This window comes from Dendronephthya gigantea, unplaced genomic scaffold (genome assembly GCF_004324835.1).
Source record: "Dendronephthya gigantea isolate DGI-Jeju-01 unplaced genomic scaffold, DenGig_1.0 000001F, whole genome shotgun sequence".
NCBI classification, from domain to species: domain Eukaryota; kingdom Metazoa; phylum Cnidaria; class Anthozoa; order Malacalcyonacea; family Nephtheidae; genus Dendronephthya; species Dendronephthya gigantea.
The window spans coordinates 4,511,675-4,532,869 of NW_021163011.1; the positions used below are offsets into that span (position 1 = coordinate 4,511,675).

The 21,195-nt window shown below is 36.6% G+C and overlaps 1 protein-coding gene across 1 annotated transcript; it reads left to right on the forward strand.

Moving 5' to 3' along the window:
• Window positions 1-8,468: 8,468 nt before the first annotated feature.
• On the forward strand, window positions 8,469-21,194 carry LOC114525216 (fibrillin-1-like). The gene is made up of 10 exons (XM_028546444.1): window positions 8,469-8,738; window positions 9,151-9,203; window positions 15,050-15,283; window positions 15,814-15,945; window positions 16,538-16,657; window positions 17,265-17,451; window positions 17,985-18,152; window positions 18,560-18,766; window positions 19,014-19,090; window positions 19,370-21,194. Exons 1-10 carry the CDS (start codon window positions 8,710-8,712, stop codon window positions 20,164-20,166), a joined length of 2,004 nt encoding a protein of 667 aa, XP_028402245.1. The 5' UTR covers window positions 8,469-8,709; the 3' UTR covers window positions 20,167-21,194.
• The last annotated feature ends 1 nt before the right edge of the window (window position 21,195 follows it).

The following is a 21,195-nucleotide window of genomic DNA, read 5'->3' on the forward strand; positions in this document are numbered from 1 at the left end:
AGTTTAGCATTTTTAGTTTGAATGTTCACTGTCCCCTCCTAATACAAGTTGACCGGCCTCGTACGCCTATAATTGATTGTCACTTTATCACAATTAACGACGATTTCCCCATTTCAATGTACCTGTATTGAAAGTACTATAAAACATTGTTTTATATTTCGAAGGGAAAGGCCAAAAAAGGTTACCTTTGGTGGTGTGACGTGTTCACGTTGCAGTGGTTTTCATAATCACAATTGTCGGTGTATTGATCACTACGAGAACTCAAACTGAGGAAGTTAATGAGAGGAGTATATTTTTAAACAGAATTGGAAGTTAATTACTAATCATTGAATGCCATTATATGTCTGGAAAAGCGTTGCAAATGGGTATGGGGAATTGTGACACCGGATGAATCAATATTGAGAATCATTTTATTTCTCATATATAGGATGCGATGAATATAGCCTAAAGAGCTATGTGTTGAAAGAGGCTGTAAGACTATAAAATGGGCGTTTCACACGTAGCATCATCGCAATTGGCGCGCCAATCAGGAATATGCTACTCGAGTGCGTTGCCCAGCCCTAGATTGTTCTAAATGTCCCTTAGGAAGTCGGTCCCTTGTGAATGAAAAGTCAAAAAATGCATTTGCATTTCTGAGTATCATTTGGCCAAAACGCAGATTAAATACAACGATGAACATATTAGTAATGTGTTTGGGACTCAAGAAACATATTTGCGCCTGACAGGTTCTTACAAACGATAAGCGATACAAACATGTAATCACTTTTGTACATTTTAGGTCATAGTGATCAATACTTGAATGTAGATCCACAATAAGCCGATTTCATATAATCTAAAACATGATGTTATCTCTTTCATAACCACGTGTTTTGCGATAAAGGTAATCATCAGGGTCCGGTTGTATAAAAATGTAGATAATAACCCTTAAGCTATAGTTAGTGTCTTAGTGACGGGATTAACCACCGATCACCGACAATCGCGTGTTTTAGAGTTCATTACGATTTAACTATATCCTAAAACGTAGTTAAAAGTCCTATGAAACTGTCCCCAGATGCAACCTCGTTCCCCGAGTTGTCTCTAACGAGGTTGCCACAGGTGATTGTTACAATCAAAATGTTTAAAGACAGATGTTCCAACAACATTAAGTCTTAATTCTGCTCACCATAGCTTGATTCGAGTGAATCAAGGATTATTTTATTCTTAAGCAGCTTAAGAAGAAGCCTTTGGGGTGCACGTGGAGAATTATAACCCTTCTTATAATGAAATAAAACTAAACTACATAAAAATAATCCCCTTTCGTAGTTCTGGTTTGAAATTTGAAAATAGATGTTTTGTATGACCTAGGTTTGAGGTGGGATGAAACAAAGTGACTGCAATTAATTTTATTTACGAACAGTAAAATGGTGTAACAGGTCAAAAGTTTGCCTTCTTGCATTTTGATCTTCAGTTACTTTATTATTAAAGGTAAAATATTAGCATAGAGCAAAATCCGCGCCGGCGTGTAAAAGTACAGTGTTTATAGATTGCAGAGAATGGAGAATGGTAATCCAATTTCGACATATCATCACACTTATAATGCTCAATTCACTGACTTCCTCTTTTTATGTCACTACAATTAATAAATTCAGCACGATCGGATGAAAAACATTGTTTTATATACACCTCATGTAAATATACGACGACATCTTTCGAATATGTTTAACTCGGCATTTTGCCCAAATAATGGTTGGTCTTTGTGCCAATGTCGTTTACCAATGTTGGCTCTGCTTCTGTCTAGAAATTTCAGTTGGCAAAATGTTGGCAAAACACTTCAGCGAATTTCCTAAGAACTATAGGAAACTGTCTCGATCTTATCTTTTTTTAACGTTACGATAAAAAGTGAAATTTTGTACTACATAACACCATATAAAAATTCTTGAAAATGAGACCAAGTGAGTTCAGTGCTCAATCCGTGTATTCCGAGGGTATTTCATTGGTTCTCGAAATCGTGCCGTTACTGAGGCAAATCGTGCCATTATACCAGAAATTTGCAACATAGTGATTTGCATATAAACTAATTTGCATATAACTTTCAACAATAATGGCCTTTAAATTTAACTTTTACTATAAAATACATATAGCAAAAATACAACACCTAAAATCGCCGTTGCCCTGGTCTGGATGTTGCCCACTGTTTGCCGACCTTTGGATCAATAGAACAGCCTTTTTACAACGTTTTCATGATCGAACTACTTACATTGGGTGTTTCTACGTTCCGCCAACCGACTGTGTTCAAATGTGTATATATACGCTTTGTATGGTTGAACTGCTTTATGAGCCTGATAATATTTTTTTAAAAATATACAAAATTTCTTGGTATATTACACGTCAATTGATCAACAATCCAAATCGAAATGTTCGTATGAATGTGAGCGGTTTTATAAGTTCGTTGAGAGAACACGGCCAAAATTTTAGGCAATATATTTTTAAATTTGACGGACTGCAGAAATACTCAAGGTAAAAAATTCGATTACCAAAACGTTTCTAAACAGCTGCTCTCTCCATCTAGAGGTCGGCAAACAGTGCTCCAAGTCTATGGGCATGGCTCTGACGTTATACGACGTTGTATATTTTCACTCAATGTATTTTATAGTAAAACTCGAAGGCCATTATGTATGGCTTAAATGCAAATTAGCGCACAAGCGATAGCCATTTTCAGTCACCAATTTCTGGAATTGAATCTGTGCAAATATTCGATAAAATAGTGTAATATATATCATATAGTAATTGAGTAAAACCGGGGTTACAAGTAGTAAATAGTGCTATCCATATATAGGGAAAACCGTGAAATTGTAGTAATGTGCAATGCGTGCGGTTGCCCATGACAAAATCAAAGTCTGATATCTGGTCATTGCATTTTGATACATACGGATTTGTAATCTTACGGAGGCTTAAGATTTATATTCTATTTGTCAAATTTTGAAATATAAGCATATTATTGATGAGGTGCTAGACGATGACCCTTATACCACAGTAGAGTAAACATTAACGTCACTCAGCCGTAACAATGTGCCTCCGATATTTTATGCAGCGCGAGCCAGTTTAGAGTGATTACGGCGGGTGTACCTGAAATTTCATTGACCAACAATTGACTGACCCGTGAGAATGACACAGACAAAAATGCGTAGAAATGCCATACGCGCAGGTCTAGTGTTTGTTCCTTGAAGGGCGTTTAAATTTGCGATTTTTGCTGCGATTTTACGAGCGATTTTCCTCTTTTGATAGATGTGAAGGAGTAATTATACGAGCTCTTATTTGAACATTAGTAATTAATTCACTCGTTCACATCTATCAAAAGAAGAAAATCGCACAAAAAATCGCAGCATAAATTGCGAGTGTAAACGGGCTTTAAATCAAATTAACATTCTTTTTTGGGGGGCATGCAGGCTAACATTAACATTAAGCTTTTTAAGGGTAATATTGACTGACTATATACATACATGCAGTATGCCGCAACTTATATCTACTAACTCACAGCCAGACTGGCGGCTGTTTTTATTTTGATGCACACAATATTTTACCTCACTGGAATCTCATGGTCGGGTATAAGCCGTAAAAACAACAACGTTTAAACTGTTTACTTAAAGACTTCTCAGTCTAAGCATATAGTTCTTTGTTTCCGTTTTCAGATTTATTCAGATTCATTAAATTTGACCGGCTCCGTGTGATATTTCCAGTTAGTGCTTCAGTGGAGCTTACAAATGCTTATATATGCTATAAATCGCCTTTAGGAGGTAAAAGATAAAATGCAGAAGCTACTATCCATCATTGAGTTTTGAAGACTTAAAAAATAATAAAGAGATATAAAGTGATGGGTCAGTGCAGATAAAAATTCAGTGATTGCTATTGTGTTTCTATCCTGTTAAACATAATAATTTCCCTAATACGCCTTATAAATAAGCCTCAGGCCATGCCAGATTTATACTAAAGGTCATCGCATGACCACACACACCACATGTCATGAATGCATGGCTAATATCTCTTTGTTATTCCGTAGAAATGTATTCATAGATTTCATGGGGTTAACAAAATCCTGTGAATCCTGTTGGCCTATAAGATATTTTGACAAAAATAGAACGTATATAAACAAGATGTAGGATTTGAGCTGCGTGGATCTGATCGACCTTCAGCCAAGTTCGAGTGTTTGTGCAAACATCATAGTCACGGAGCATTAAGAAGTTAAAACATGATGTGGTGTTTTATATCATTTAACCATATTCAGTTAATTATTAGTAAGCTGTCAAAACTCAAATTTCTTTGAAATTAATAATAATATTACGAAAGTCTTGAAAGAATACGGTAATCGCGCCATCAAATCATGGCTCTTGGATGGGGCGACGGTTTAAAGGTGGATACTGATAGCGCTATTAAACCCCACATTCTTCATTGATCTTATAACACAAGATAAGGCTTGATATTATTAAAGGCTTAAAATAACATTCTGTTTGCAAAAATGGCCCGCATTTCGCCGCCTTTTGCCCCACTCATGAGGGATGTCAAATCATATTTCACTGGATGACATGCCATCCGCTTTTTTCGACCTATCCGCTATCATTATCAATTAATCTTGAAAATAACCGAAGTTCAGCTACAAAAAAGTCATCGGCAAATCGATATTGGCTCACTGGGCTTACGGCTTACCTCAGCATTTGGTGTCAATCCGGAAAAAACACGAAATAAGATGGAATATAACGTCATTTTTTTTATCACTATCAGGTCACCGAAAGCGTTTTTTTAATCCAACAATAACATCGCGCTGAAACGCAAAATTCTGATGGATTGCTGAGATGCGTTATAAACAGATATGTTCATGTGGGTTAAAAAGTTTATGGTGAAACAACAGGTTTATTGCTCATTACTTTTCATCGACGCGCTAAAAAAACTTTAAAGACCAATCAGGGGCATTGCGCGATGGCCCAGTCATTCCCAACTCAGTCCCTCTCTGAGTACAATCTTAAGGCCGGCGCACACTAAAACTATGTGCTTGGCAAAAAGTCATTCGTGGCCATTGGCGTAAGCCATTTGCTCTCGTGTGCGGGCGACTTTTCCGGCGACTTTGGTCATTCGTGCCGTCACGCGCACACGAGAGCAAGTCAAGTCACCCGCACACGAGAGCAAATGGCGTACGCCAATGGCCACGAATGACTTTTTGCTAAGCACATAGCTCTAGTGTGCGCCGGCCTTTAGCAGTAAAAGTAGGTGATAAATATCGGCCTGCGATTACTGTGCACATGGGACCAGTGACAAATGTTCCGTCGTCTTGAACTGAACTGGATTCAGGCCAGTAGCTATGGACCGCTTAGTTGGAGGAGAGCGGGGGATGGCTCCTATATCGATATATTTGCGATTAGAAAATTTTGCATTTGGACATAAAATGAAGAATTTATGAATATGCACCCCCTCCCCAATAAAACATCTACATCCCACAGTGACTGGGCAGCTTGAAACGCTTTACTGGTCTTTTCGCATGATTATGTTAACCGCTACAAACCCTGAAACATAAGATCATAGGAGTAGTATGTCAATAATCAAAGCTTTATCAATAATCCGTTCTACTTGAGGATGGAAAATGGAACGTGTTGTTGCGGTTTTCTAATACGAGTTTCTGTAAGTGGTTTAAATAATCGTCAATTGTCAAGTTGCCTCCAGAATTGCGGTTTTTGCACATTCTTGCCGCGTTTTGGTACTCGTGATGGTACTTAAGCCTTCTTTTGGCTTAGTTATCCATATCCTGTAGGAGATGGCGGTACCCTTAGCATAATCCGTCTTACATGTGGCAGTTTCTTGCCTCGCGTGCATGATGGCACAAGTACCTAAGTTGACATTTTATTCAATGGTTGTTCCGCCACTTAAATCCTTGGGATGTATTCTAACATTCTTAGAGTATGTACCCTCTACCATTCAGTTTAACAGAGTTAATTAAAGTAGATACTTGGTTAGAGGAAAGAAACTGACAACACACGATTAATTAAGACCAAACCAGAAGCGTTGTGAAAATGCAACCCCAGCTCATGGTAGGGAATACAATAATTGTACCAGAAACAAACTACCTCTTCGATCTTTTAATCTATGTCTAAAAAGAAGACTCTTCGGTCGATTGTCTATGTCTAATTGTGTTGTTAAAAGTATATAAAGTTAAATTGATCCTATATTTTAGGATGAAATAAAAAGGTGGTATGTTTCATTACACTAGCTAAATTTGCTATTTAATTATGATACAAAAGTATTCACACCTTTATGGCATACGATTGCTAATTGAGTCTATATCAGTATAGCCAGTAGATGCAGTAGAGTTCTTTTGGCAATCTTCAATCGTGAATCCGTTTGTTAACACAATCATGCTGCTTGAATGGCCTCGACATGCACCAAAAACCTCAAATAGTTGTAACCCAACTAAAAACCGTGTATAGCTTGGAGTTGAAGTTCTTACAGTTTTATGATTTAGTTCACTCTAGCTTTACGCCTATGTCCGCAGAATTTGCATGCATGGTATATTTCACTGAATCACTTTCTCGGAATAGTATCGTTTTGTGTTCACAAATCACAAAGCCACCTTTGAGTAAATGTTACTAAAGATATTCAGTCTAAAAAAATTCGACTGTATACGCGTGTTTTGACTCGTTAGTATACGCAACAAACCCGTCGTATTATTATTATACATTGGAATGCTACATAATGCTACACAGATACAAGGCTATTTAAGAGATACATTTCGATCATAAACGCGTGTTCTGTCAAATATTGCGCAAAAAAACACTGCTTACTTAGCTTCTTACTTAGCTAGGCTACTTTCTTACTTAGTACTTACTTACTTAGACCTGCTATAAACAGCATCATCAATATCAATATCGGCACCTATATAATCATGGTTGAGTTATTAGATTATCGGCATAAGCTCTGGTTTAGAGTCTTCGATTCAACTATAGTAAACTCAAAGCAAAACATTCAAGGTTATGTAACGAAGGTTCAGGATCACCTACGCCGCCGTTACGGTTCAAACTTTGGGTATCGCAATGCAATGCAAGAGACAAAATGAGATTGCAACCAGAAACATGATTTAGGTTATATTGTGTGTCTTTCAATTTACAACCCTTGCAGCACTCTTGAAAATAATGTGGAGCTCAACTTAAGAAATCAACTTGAGTCAACTCAAAACAGTTATGATGAAGTTATTACTCTGTATATCAATATATTGCTCCTGCATCTTCAGTGATACTTTCTACTCTGTCTAAAGAAAAGATGAAGTTTCATTAGGAAACAATTAGGGGAAAAAACTAGCTTATAGCCTTGTATACATACAGTATAAAAAGTAAATCATCAAGTTGGATGTGTACAACAAATAAATAATTTAATTTAATTGTTACTTTATTTACCATGAGAAGAACGAAAAGTCATTATAATTTTGCACTTCCTTCGTTTTTCAATTATACTATAACACTGATCTAAGAATAGGAAGCGAGAGGCGGAAATAGGAAACACACAAGGAAATATGCGTCTTTGAAAATACGCGAAGTTTGCAAAAAATGCAACCCATGCTCAGGAATCGAACGTCAAACTCGGCCTCATTGACGTGATAGCCGAAAAATGTGCCTATGATCTGCCAAACCCGAACATAATCGTGAATTTTCCTCTACTCCCACTACTAACATTCTCAGTCAGTGAGACAGAGGCGTAGGATCAATATTTCGGTCGGATGGCTTGCATTTTTCGCAACGTTGACCAGTTTATTTGTTAACGTAAGGCTCGTAATATTTTCTCACCAGCTACAATAAAACACAACTGGGCTACTGTAAAATTTGTCAGCGGAACCTGGTAAAGGTGTCGCTATACCAAGCTACTATAGCCATGCAATATCGGTTATTTTCTTGTTTTTCTTTGCGTGTTTGCCGGACCACACCGTGGCTTTAAGAAGATTGGATTGGAGTAAACAAATCTTGTAAATAAAGGATAACCATGTAGGTCAGTCAGCTAAAACCAGTGGAATTTGTCACTTTCCTATGATTGTTTATATTGGTAAAAGCTTGTAAATATGACAAATTTTTTTAAGGTATTACACTTATAACCTACGCATGGGGTTTTTCAAAGCCTTGTATTGGTTTCCGCCTATGAAAACGACAAGAAGCTAATTCCGTTTATCACTTATAGATTATGCCTAAAGCCCTGAAATGTTGCGATAAACAAAAAAGTTCTCCCTATTATGAAACAATCAAGCTGAAGATGAAGTTTACAATTTCATAACCATATAGCTGTGATGTTTTTACACCTTACCCAAATATTGAATTGGACTGTGACCTAAGGTGTCAACTTTCGTACGTAACTACCGTTCGAAACGTTCTAGTTTATTCTTCACGATTAAATTTAGTGTTTGAATTTTTGACCTAAAACCCATCCTGTGCTACAATTTCTACACATACATATCTTCTATTTATCTTGAACCAAACAAAGATTTGGCATCGGTTTGGATCATGCTGTGATCGATTGGATTAATTATTGACACTTAATTATTTATAAGTGATTAGAGCTGCATGAAAAGCGTCGTTTCCTATTAACTTGCTCAGTTACTGTCTTGGCGCACTTGGTCTCGACACTCGAATAAAATTCTTCGTGCTCATTGCTTATTGGAAGTTGTTGATATACTACGGGTGATCGCCAGGAGTTGTATTAACAATTATGAATCGTGATTTGACTATCATAACTCTGTGAGTATACACAATATCAAAGCATTTGTGAAATGCGCGCATGTATCTCAATCTCACATCCTTCTATTGCGCGTCATATTTTGATTGTTGCGTAAAAATCTGATGTCCAAAGGCTACAAATGACCAAATAAAAAGCTTTTCCGAATTCTATGAATATTCAGAAAGACATAAAGAAAACGATATAACAAGTATTTAGATAGGATTCATTGGAGTAAAATTGAAGGGCTTCATTATGTTGTTCACGGTCATAACAATATTAAATTTCAAACTTCTATTATAAACGTGAGCCCTGAGGATGGGTAAATTGACTCAATGTTATAGACGAACCCACATTTGTAAAATTTGTATAAACAAGGGTCCTTATTCTGAAATAATGTTTGTGATGTTTACTCAAACTTTTATTTTTTTTCAGACAAATAATGGTGTTCTTTGTCTTAGCAATGTCTGGCAGTCTTTCGATGACAGGTATGGATTAATCTTATCTTGTATCGTATCGCTGTGTTTACAATTTCAAAATATTTGATGTTACTAGCTTATTTATTGGATGCATTGATTACGCTTCTTTGTCACTGTCGCGTAACCAAAAATCCAATTCGGTAAATCTCCAGACTCCAGTCATTTACTGAATTTTTTCTTGCGTGTTAGTATCGGTCGACAACAACGGCTTTACCCACTAATACTCATATAACTTAGAAAGGTCAAATATATAAGTTTAACTTTTATGACGACCATCCAAACCCCATTTATCTATATTTAGCCAATATTCAGTGATGGTTACATTATAACCATACTGTTATCCACCTCATTTAACCATTATTTGGTAAAAGCAGACTGACTGGCATCGAGCATTCTTCGATAACTTTGTGAAAATATTCCCAATGATTCAATGAGATCACAAATCACTGTTGGGAATCCTTTAAAGTATACGTCGCGACTTGTTTATAATAACTACCGCCAATTGTTTGCATATAGCATGTGTGATGAATATATCGCCGAAAACATATTGAAAAACAATTCAAATCCATTGCTAATATCCTAATTATAAAAAATTGGGTTTCTCGTTAGTGGTGTATGCTACATGAATCATGCATGCATGAACGGTGTGTTTCAATCAATTTTTACCACGTAACTTATAGATATGGACAATGGTGGTAACATTTTGAAATAAAATAGGTCATCTCACTGAAACAGGGAAATATATTCCACAGGCACAGGCTGAGGAATGACTGAGATTTTTGTGCTGAGCCTGTGATGTTTTGGTTTCATCACAAAAACGCACATATTATCTGGCTTGAATTACAACGATTATTTGGTGACGACAAGTTTCGAAGTTCGCTAATTACCGTTTTGGCATTACAGCTTTATTGCAAAAGACGACATTATCGAAATGACTTCAACAGCCACATCCTATTTTGAATGAATTTCATTCAGAAAAATACCTGGACTAATTTTTACCGGATTCTGTTTTGGCAATGAGTTGAGTGAAACATTTAAAGACAATAGGCGATAACTGACCTTTCTGATCTCACTTTATACCGATCTAATATTTTATAGTGTGCAACATTTCCGTTAGAGTATTAGAAAATCTTATGAAGTTCACTACGAAAAACATTCTTCATTGCCAAAGCTATATCTCTCATCTGTATAATAATACAACCAGAACTTGTTCATCCTAAAAATTCTATAAACCGTGAAGTATGCAAAGAATCTCAGCTAACACCTTGTTCATTTTTCAACACACTCATCAGAGTCTTATTTTTTATTCATCGCATTTATAATAAACTGCTTTTGAGCACGTTTATGAAAATAACGTCCCATAGGAAAGCATAAAACTCGCATGCCTGAATTGTTTCAGCTCCCCCCCCCCCCCTCCTCTAGCTATATAACACGAACTGTATGTGTATATAACACGTAAAAAGGCATTGACCAATTATCTACAAATAGTAAATCCTATAGTTGAGTTAGTGTTGAATTTGTCGCGGCTTCTCGTCGCCGTAGCTTCATTTATATATAGTTATTTTATAAACAGATCAAGGGGCTGTTCATATAAGCCGGGCTTGTCTTCGATCAACTGGGATGAGTGATTTGGGTAAAAAAATACATCTTTTTTATTATATAAACGGTGGGGTTTTTTGGCAGCTAACGTAAAGACGTTTTATACCTTCCAGATTTTTTTCCGCCGACATTACACTACCATAATATGATCGTATACGTTTAAAATAACAAGAAAAAGGCAATGTATAGTACTAAGGTACGGCTAGCGTTTTGTTCAGATTACTCAACCTAAAAAACAATTTTCACTGGACTGAGTTGCATGCATGTAGCAAGAAATGCTAAGAAATGGAAAAATAAGATTGTGTATTTGAAGTTTCAAAGTACAGTAGATCAAGAAAAAGTACAGTAGAATATTTCTCAATGTCTATAGGCAGGAATGTGTTGTCAAAATGTATATTGTCAGAATTAATGAGTACCTCTTATCTGAAAAATCAAACTTTGCGACCTTTCTAAATTCTAATAGCCGCTTTAAATCACTCACGATGAGAGTTTCTTACGTTGACAATATGCAATCTTTATGTGATATGAACGAAGGACCTCTGCACCTCTCGGACAATATAAACCCTCCTATAATAGAGTGCAAACTCGAAGCTTCCAGATGTTCATTTTTTTATATTCACTTCGGCACATGCATTCATGTGTCGATCTGGAATTCAATTTCTGTTATTTCTGCATCAGTCAGTCAGAGGTAGGGATAGAACGTTTGGGAGTGCTGATCTTGATGGCCCGTGCGTGAAAGATAAATGGTGGTAGTTTTTACGACTTTATGAAGCCAGACGATAAATATTTTAGGAATTTTCCAAGATCAGTGAAAGCTGTCTTGTTAATCCTGTTCTTCTATAGGCATACCAAGATTCAACCATTTATCTGTCAATACGTATATAAAGGAGACCTTATTTTTCAATCGATTCGGCGGGGTTGGAAATTTGACACACTGATCAAGTGATCTATTTTAAGTTCAAAGTAGAGTTGCCTTTGGCATTTTAAAAGATCCAACCACGCCCATATTTCACAACAATTTGAATATTTCCCTTCATAAGCTATACCACTCTAATAACCGGAGTCCGCACAGCCTCTCTCTTCTCAGACAGTATTACTGCAGGGAAAACATCGAATAGCCTTTTATTACTGGGTAATGAATAAAACTTTTTTAATGTGGCCCTAATTATGGCCTTGACAATATTACTCATTGTTAGCTTTGATCAACAAAAGACTCAACTAACCGTTGCAGTCATTGTATATTGTATCGTCTGTAACATGTGAAATGAACGACAGAAAGGTGTATATATGTGTTGCTGTAAATAATGCATGTTTACTTTTGAAATTATGAAACATATAGATGCAGGACCCCACTGAAAAACACTTCGGTGACGTGGGTATCCTGGTTAAATATGAAGTTAATAATAATAATAAAAAAAGTCACATAATCACAAAAAAAGTCACATAATCACTCCCTGTCCCTGAGTCACCTACTTACTGTATATAGGCAATGCCCATTCATGTGTAGATAGAGTGAGACGTTGGTAGTGAGGATACTATATATTTACGACGCAAGACTTTCAACAAGAACTAAATGCAGGGGAATAATGTTATTTATTATCTTGATTCTATATGTCGTCATCAAGTCTAGTTGCCAGCAAGTAGAATCGAGAAACGTAGTTTACTGTCATTATACTCTTATGTTTCGAACTTGGCCATCTGTTGTTATGTAGCACTTAAAAAAGGAATCTAACTGCATATGTGCACTTGACAATTGCTAATTAGTACATGTCAGCCAGTTGTTTCATTATTGAAATTTAAGCTTCATACAACTACCAGTCTACCAAGTATGCGTTTTGGCAGGCACAATAATTTAGCACGAAAAGCCTCGACAAGGCAATTAGGAAATCCTCAAGTTCTAATTTTAATGTCTAAATTAACTCTTCGGCAGAGCCAAAACAAACGATATTGTTTTGTCTCATAACAATCGGCACTCTCTTTTGCTTTATGTGCCCTATCTATTGTTTTCTTGTCGCTTCTACTCAAAGCTGACATTACCTTAATACCTGAATTGAATCATTGACATGTATAACTTGATTCTAAGTAAATACTAAAGTATTCAACAATCAGACATCAACCCTGCATTCATCTGTGAAAGTTCTATAGTAATAATGTGAAAGTACATAAAAATGTGGACACAAAAAGAGCCGAAGTTCGATGTTATATACAGAGTCATCATGGCAGTTTTGGACACAAAGAAAGAGGGGCACTCGTATCTACAAACATAAATTTTTTCTGGGGGGACCCTCTGCCTACGACTCTGGTTCAGGTTTATCAGTTACGTCTGCAGTGAACACGAATGGTTATATTCCAATCATTCCTGGATGCAATAGTTGGGGAGTGCGTAGGCGATCACACTTACAAACGAAATCCGTCGGGAAGAACTATAATTTGCAGGAGACTGAGTAAACAAGGCCATTTGGTAAGAGTGGAATGCAGGAAAAAGCTATTAAAAAGCCATTACCTCAACTTGTATGCAGCAAACTTGAGATAAGTAACTTAAATAGCAAATTAAAAATAGAAATCTAAAATCTCATTTCAAGGCGTTTTTTTATATCGTATGGTTTGTTTATCACGCATGCTGTCTCCATACTTAAAGCACGGTGGCAGGTGGTGATATTTTTTTCTCTAGTTTTGACCTAATATTGTAATGTGTGATTTCTAAATTTCTTTAAGACCTGCAAAGTTAGAGAGGTGCCTCAATGTTTTAAAATGTCTCATCTTATAGATGTATGTTCACTACAGAGCCATATTACATGCATGAAGAACATTACATGCAAGTGGTACTTTTTTCGCATACGTTTAATCCCGCGTTGGAATAAACGGAATGTCCCGATAAATCACAATGAATACAGTCCGCTCAAGAGTCCTTTCATCAAGACTTGAGACAACAGTTTAAGACGTCTAAGTGCTGAAAATGATCTTTAATTCAGTCTACGACAGACACTCCGACAAAGAGTCAAATTTCGTTCACGCATCACATCAGTTTAAAACCTCCTTAGAAGACCGTTGAACTCATTATTTTACATCAAGGTTATCCTCACTTTGATGGAAGTAAAAAAAGTAAAAAATTTTGATGAGATTTTTTTATCTGCCTTCATTAGACTGGCACAAGAGCCACTTGCATTGGAGCCACCCGGTCCATTGCGTTCACAGGCAAATTTTGATGATCTCAAAATAAGATCAAACAGCACGGCTGATGAAAGAGTCGAGAAAATGTTGTTTCTGTAGTCATGTGTTAATATGTTTGGCTAGTATTACTATAGCATTTACATGCATGCACGTCTCCTAGCGTTGAACTGATGTGGTATTTGATTTTCAACTCCGATATGCATTCTCGTATAATTTGAAATCGAACCACAATTAAACAGGGGCCCACTTTAACCGACTGGCTAATGAGCTTATAATGACCAATAGTGTGCTCACTTATGCGTATTAAAAGTCTGTTCACACGATTCAATCATTTTGTCGTGCCATTTTCAATTCTAATGGATGTTTTGTTGCCTGCTGACTGGAAATGTATTGACCGAATTGTCTCGTAGGAATTCAGGCCTAAAAGAGGCCATTAGCCAGTTTTCACTATTTATACCTCGGGGTTTGTGACGAAGAGAAGATAAACGAAGAGAAAACACAACGACTAACCCTTCCTATATCAATCTTTTCTTTCCCTTAAGCCCTGCACATCCAACGCAATTTCGTCTTCCAGCGCAGTAACTATATCTTTTTATTAAAATTTTTTAGCAGCGCCGCATATCTGTATATTAAAAAATACACTCGAGTATTTTCAATCACACTGTTTTACCCCGATCACTTCTGCACAATGCACGTGCGAGTTTGCAGTTGTAGTTTGCCCGCTAAAGTTCCAATTATGTTGAAATGATTATGTTGAAATGTTTAAACAAAAAACCCGAGTTTTGTACCTGGACAAATGGGATTTGTTATCTCGTAATCCTGGTTTCCGCTGTTTTATTTACCAGGAATGGCTGTATGCATGACCACACACATTCACTTAGGACAGTTAAGAGTAGTGAACTTGGTCAAGACACGCAGAAAATTCATGAATAACCTTTGAACAGGGGCCGGTTGTATCAAGCCCGTTTTGCTTAAACGGTGGATAAGTTCAAAATAGAAATTGGTATAAATAAGTCTAATAATGTACAGGTAAATTTTTTTCGGTTGTTGAAATACTGATTACAATATTGCATAATCCTTTTTAGCCACATCCACAAGCACTCCTTGCTTTCAATGCAAAACAGTATCAACTTGCATTGCGATCGTCCTTAAATGTGATGGAATAAATGACTGTGGGGATTTTTCCGATGAAAGAAACTGTTCATGTGGACCGGGGAAATTTGTGTGTAATAATGGACGATGTATAACCAGGTCATGGTTATGTGACAATGACGATGATTGTTTCGATAACTCAGATGAAATAAACTGCACATCTCTGGGTATGTGGAAGCATGTGCTCAAACTGCAATAAAAAAGCAATAATATATAGCAATAAAAAATAATAGGATATCAGTATTCAGTTTCAGGCCTGTGAACTAAAATACAACAGGATAAAAGCGAAATCTTTCTGGGTTTTCAGCAGACGTACCTACTGCAAAACACTAAATATGGTGCTGTATATAAGAAAGAAGCTATCGACAAACTATTTTATCGAGAAATTATCAACGAGATATTATCGAGTTCTCCCAAACTCCCACACGTGTCTCTATAACTATTCTTTCTATTTCTTTTATAATATAACTCATATATTCATATGTTCAGCATTATTAGTTCCCGGCTTTTGAAATTTTTAACTGCTATAACATGAATATATGATATTAGCATTGTATTGAGCTCTGCCGCACAGGACCGTACCTAAGGGAGGTGTCGCATCCCCCAACAACACTGCAACATCCCCATTTTTGTACGGCCCTGTTTAAGTATCATTATACATTTGAAATTAAAACCGTCGTATTTTTTGTTTTCTTAGAATTTTGCAAGAACAAAGGGGGTTGTGATCATTCCTGTAACTTGATAAAAAATAAGAACGGAACCCCAACTGGGAAAAAATGTAGTTGCCGAAAAGGATATTATTTACGGAGTGATAGAAAATCGTGCGTTGGTAAGTAAGAATCATCAACAACATCACAAATGCAGGGGCCGGTTGTATAAAAACGCAGTTAAAAGTTTTAACTATCGTTAGCGACAGAATTCACCAATCAGAGTTATGGATATTTCTGAGCTAACTACGATTTAACTATACGCAAAATGTAGTTAAGAGTTTTATACAACCGGTACCAGTAATTAAAGTGATTGCATTATGTGTGAAACGACTCACCTACACGTAGCTACATGTTCAGAAATAAAGCTCAGATGCAAGCCCCGAGGCGAGGAAGGATTATTGTACAATTGTCTTTTCAAATTTCATTTATTTTGAAAACCATCAATGAGATAAACGCAAAAATAGAAAGCCGATCGACCAGATTTTTATATTTATATACAAATAAGAACTGTTATTTATAATTTTATTTTGACTAACGCGGAACATCCATACTGCATGGACTTCTAAACTTCTTGCATAGCATGCATATTTCGTTTTTCGAAACTTTTCCGCCGCTACAAAAAAACGCATTCCATGCATTGTCGCATGCATATGTTTATATACGTACGTACACGCACGTATAAAGTTTTCATCAATACATTCACTCAAATAGACATCGATGAATGCACGAAAAAAGGGATTTGTGAAGGAAATTGCGTTAACACAGTGGGAAGTTACGAATGTCAATGTGGGTCTGGATTCATCAAGGGAATTGTTAAGAATACTTGCAAAGGTAAATATTATCATGATATATATGTAAACACAAAATTTGTTTGAGACTGTTTTACTTTTTGGCCATGCACTAGCTATATAAAGTCTATAACATATCTGGTGTAAAAGAAATAAATGTGTTGAAAGCCATGCATTGTGAACGGTTGCTAATAGAGGATGGCTAATAATAGTGAGATTTATGCATCATACTCATAGGGCTGTTTTTGTAACCACTGCCATAACCACTACCATAATTTACTGTCAACGTTATCAGAATATACTGTAACTTTGGTATAAGTGCGATGTATTTCTACAAAAGGATTTTTGTTAGTTAAAGTTTCGTATTCTAAACTCGTGATCAGGCATTGAACAATTGGTCTTGGATGAACACTGCGACTATACAGTTTAAACTTGAAACTTAAATAGAATTAAAAATATATCCTAATAAAATATGCGTACGGGTTCTTGTGCTATTTTGAAAAACATAAACCAACATTCGCGAGTTTATGTTATGACAATGACTTCATGTTATGTTAATCTGTAAAAATTATGAGGTCACATTTTTTTTACCCCCGAATTGCACCCGAAACCATCGGCGATAATACCGATACGTCTTTCATTTTTCTTAGATATAAATGAATGCGACACAAAGGTCGATGGCTGTGAGCATCTGTGTCACAACACATACGGAAGTTACTATTGCTCATGCAAAAAAGGATACGTTCAATCCGACATGAATCCTAAACATTGCAACGATTTTGATGAATGTGCTTTAGGCGTTGCAAATTGTCATTATTGTTTAAATGCAGCTGGAGGGTAAGTTATTTTAACCTGACATGATGTAGCCGCACCTTAAATATCTCGATTAGACATTGAACAATAAACTTTCAGGTGTAGTCAGCTTAGTTAACCAAGACTGACGAGAAAAAACAACGCTGCATGACTATACAAGAAAACTCGTTTCATAATGATATGTTAAAATCTAGGGTTTATTTATGCCGTAATTGATCAACTGCATGTTCTATTATCTCCAGGTATCATGATATGCATACAGCCTTTTTATAGAGAGAACTCTAAGTCGCCATATTTCGTGGAGATTCCGGCACAAAATTCAGTTTCCAGTTTCCGGCGCTAAAAGTCAAGCTAGACAAATTAGTTCCATGAATATAGCATAAGACTATACATAGCTTTAAATATATATGCACGCTATATCTCTATGGGTAAGAAAGGATTACTTTGTCTGAATACCTGTTTCGTTACATATAGATAATATCTGAAAACTCTTAATATAGCCCTGTATAATGCAAAATCAATTGTACGTTGTTTTACAACTTGTGTATTTTCTTCAGGTTCAAATGCAACTGTGATGCAGGTTATGTTACGACTGCCAACAAAACAGCGTGTCGCGATATTAACGAGTGCTCCAAAAATAATGGCGGATGTCAACATATTTGTCAAAACTCGCCTGGAAGTTATACATGCCGCTGTAAGCCAGGATTTGAGGCTAAATCGATAGGGTGAGTTATTAAATTTGAATGCTGAAGGTACCTTGCTTCCTATTTCGATTTTCCTGCTTTAAAGCTGGTGGGAATAACAAATCAACCCGTGTTACTGTGAAAATGAATACAAATAGTTCAGGAAATATAACCTGCAACCATGTAACTTGTTATAGAACCCCCACCCCATCCCCCAAAAAACGTTTTATTCGAATCTTAAGTCAGATCTGCAAAACGTTCAGTCAGGAAACAACTATAGAATCAGTCAGTGTCCTCTAGTCAGAGGATAGCCCTGGTTATACTTTCTGATATAATTTGTTTAACCCTTGAATTCCCTCCAAATACCAAGGCATCGTCTCACTTACAAATGAATTTGAACAGCCCAGAGTGTACAATTCGCGTTTTAATTAATTCAATCTTTATTTTAGATCGAAAGAATGTATTGACATAAACGAATGCAAACAAAACAATGGCAAAGGGCCATGCGAACATAATTGTAAAAACGAAAATGGAAAACACACTTGTTCGTGCAACGAAGGTTTTAAACTCAGTAGAGATGGCCATTCTTGTGAGGATATTGATGAATGCCGAACTAAAGAAATATGTGATCATATATGTGTTAACACAAGAGGAGGGTAGGTCAAGTGTGTGCAAAAGCACCACGTACTGCAATATATGCATGTATACCAATAGTAAAGAACACAGACAGCGAATAATTCTTTTAGTCTTGTTCGAGGCTATGTTTGCTTGCATGTGGAATATTATGCACTGGACTTGCGAGTATATACTGATTTCTGAAATTGAAAGGCCGGGAAATTGCATTATACGCGCAGACTATAGAAATAGCCTTGTATTACTATCGCATTCCTCTTTTGTTTTTAGATATTACTGTGACTGTAGGAATGGTTTCTTCTTAGCCAAAGATGGAAAGAAGTGCGACGACACAGAAGATTTTTCAGGTAACTAATTCTTGCATCCGCTGTTGTTGCTTCGAATTTCTTCGAAATCCTAATTCAAACAACAGAAGCAACAAACCTTTCCACTTGTATATCTCTGCTATGTAAATAACTAAGGTGTATGTTTACACATGGCGATTTAGGGTTCACGTCTTCTAGCGTATGAAAAATGCTACTGACGCAACGTTACCGTTGTCCGTTGATTTAGTTTATGATTAAGAAATCCTCGTTACTTTAAGCGCACCAACTCGATCACATAGAGATTATAAATTTTCCTTTCAGAATGTGGTGTGAAGGATACGATGATAGAAGAAACAAGGCGTTGGACTGATACCAACAATGATGATTGGCCTTGGATTGTTCGTTTCACTTCGATCCTGGAGAGTTGGTTTCGACAAGAAACGAACAAATGGGGCGTTTTGGGTATAATTCTTAGCGACAAGTGGGTGCTAACAACAAGTCATTCACTTCCGAAAGGTGGTTCGTACAGGGTTCACACAAACAACGGTGCTACGGCCGACGTCGCTGAGGTTATTCCGTATTCGTCTTGTAAGCCAAAGATAGCTCACTGCAAAAACGACATCGCCCTCGCCAAATTAACAAGACCGATTAAATTCGCGGAGAACGTTCGGCCCATATGCATTCCAGGTCGTACGAAGCAACGGAGCTTTCTACAGAATCGAAGCGAGCCAGCCATGATCCTGTCAAACCTTGGTTTCAATGGCTTACAAAAGAGAACTGTTCAGGTTGGCACGTCAGCATCTTGCACACACTATAGTTTTTCCAATCACATGATTTGTGCTGGTGGTGAACGTGGTTCTTGTGCAGGCGATAGTGGCTCGCCACTGATGTTCTCAAGAAGTGAGCTCAATAGGATAAACCAAGGCAAGATACAGTCAAAAAATATCACGTATCTTAGTGGCGTGTTGAGCTGGGGCAACGATATACTGCATGGTGCTGACCGCTTTGATTTTGATTTCGACGAATGCAATTCGGATCCACAATTCCTTGCGTACACAAATATTGTCAGATATCTTAAATGGATCCAAGATGAAACAGGAATCGTACCTCGCACATGAACGGCTCTCACAGATATCTAGAATACACAAGCAAGTAGTTTCGTCGAGGAAGATTATCAAGCAAAATTTGCTCGTCCGAAAAAAGTTTAGTGCGTAATAAAACAAGACCACTTAGCTAATCAATATCGTCCTATATATACAACGTGTAATAATTAAATAAGTTTTTACTATATGACATGGTACAATTATAGCCTACATAACTTAATACTCATAAAAGTACGCATAAAAGTACGTGTAAAGTGTCAATTTGCATAACAGTACGTGTAAAGTGTCAAATTAGGCCTGCTACAATTAACACTAATTAGGTGATATTTTTTTCACTAATATTTTAATTTATAAAATTAACCAATCTGTTGGGGTTCCAAATTATATATATGCTACAAATCTGCTGTCACTTCTAATTAGAGGTGTATTAGTGAGACAGGCCCATGCACGTATTTCCAACATGGACATGTATAGAAGAAACTTTAAATGTAAACACAGAAGAATCACTAAGATACGATTGTGGCAATTAAGAGTTCCAATTTCCAATACTATTTGTAGCCCAATATGTTTCCTTTAATTAGTTTATTCACTTTTGAATCTAGCCTTGCGTGCAGTCGTGAATAAAATATTTGCTTACTATGCTGCATGCATGGCACTTACTTTATCGTTATCCTGAAACAGGCGGTAGCAAATCTAATCCCCAGGGTCCGGTTGTATGTAGCCCGTTTTACGGTGGATAAGCCAAAATTAAATACCACTTTTAAGGTCTGTTCACACGATCCAATTCACTTCTGACGTATGGAATATAGTCGGTTATTAATAAAGCAATAGTGCTGCATTGGCTTCAGTGGATTTGCTGCTCATATACATTACGAGACAGCAGACTATAAAACATCCATCAGAAGTGAATTGGATTCGTGTGAACAGACCTTTACATCTCTCTTGAATGAGTCAACTTGAATATTATGCACTGAATATGAAGTTGTAAACAGTATCTTTGTATTAAGGTCAAAAACATATAGTTCGTTTGTTGGATAAACGTTA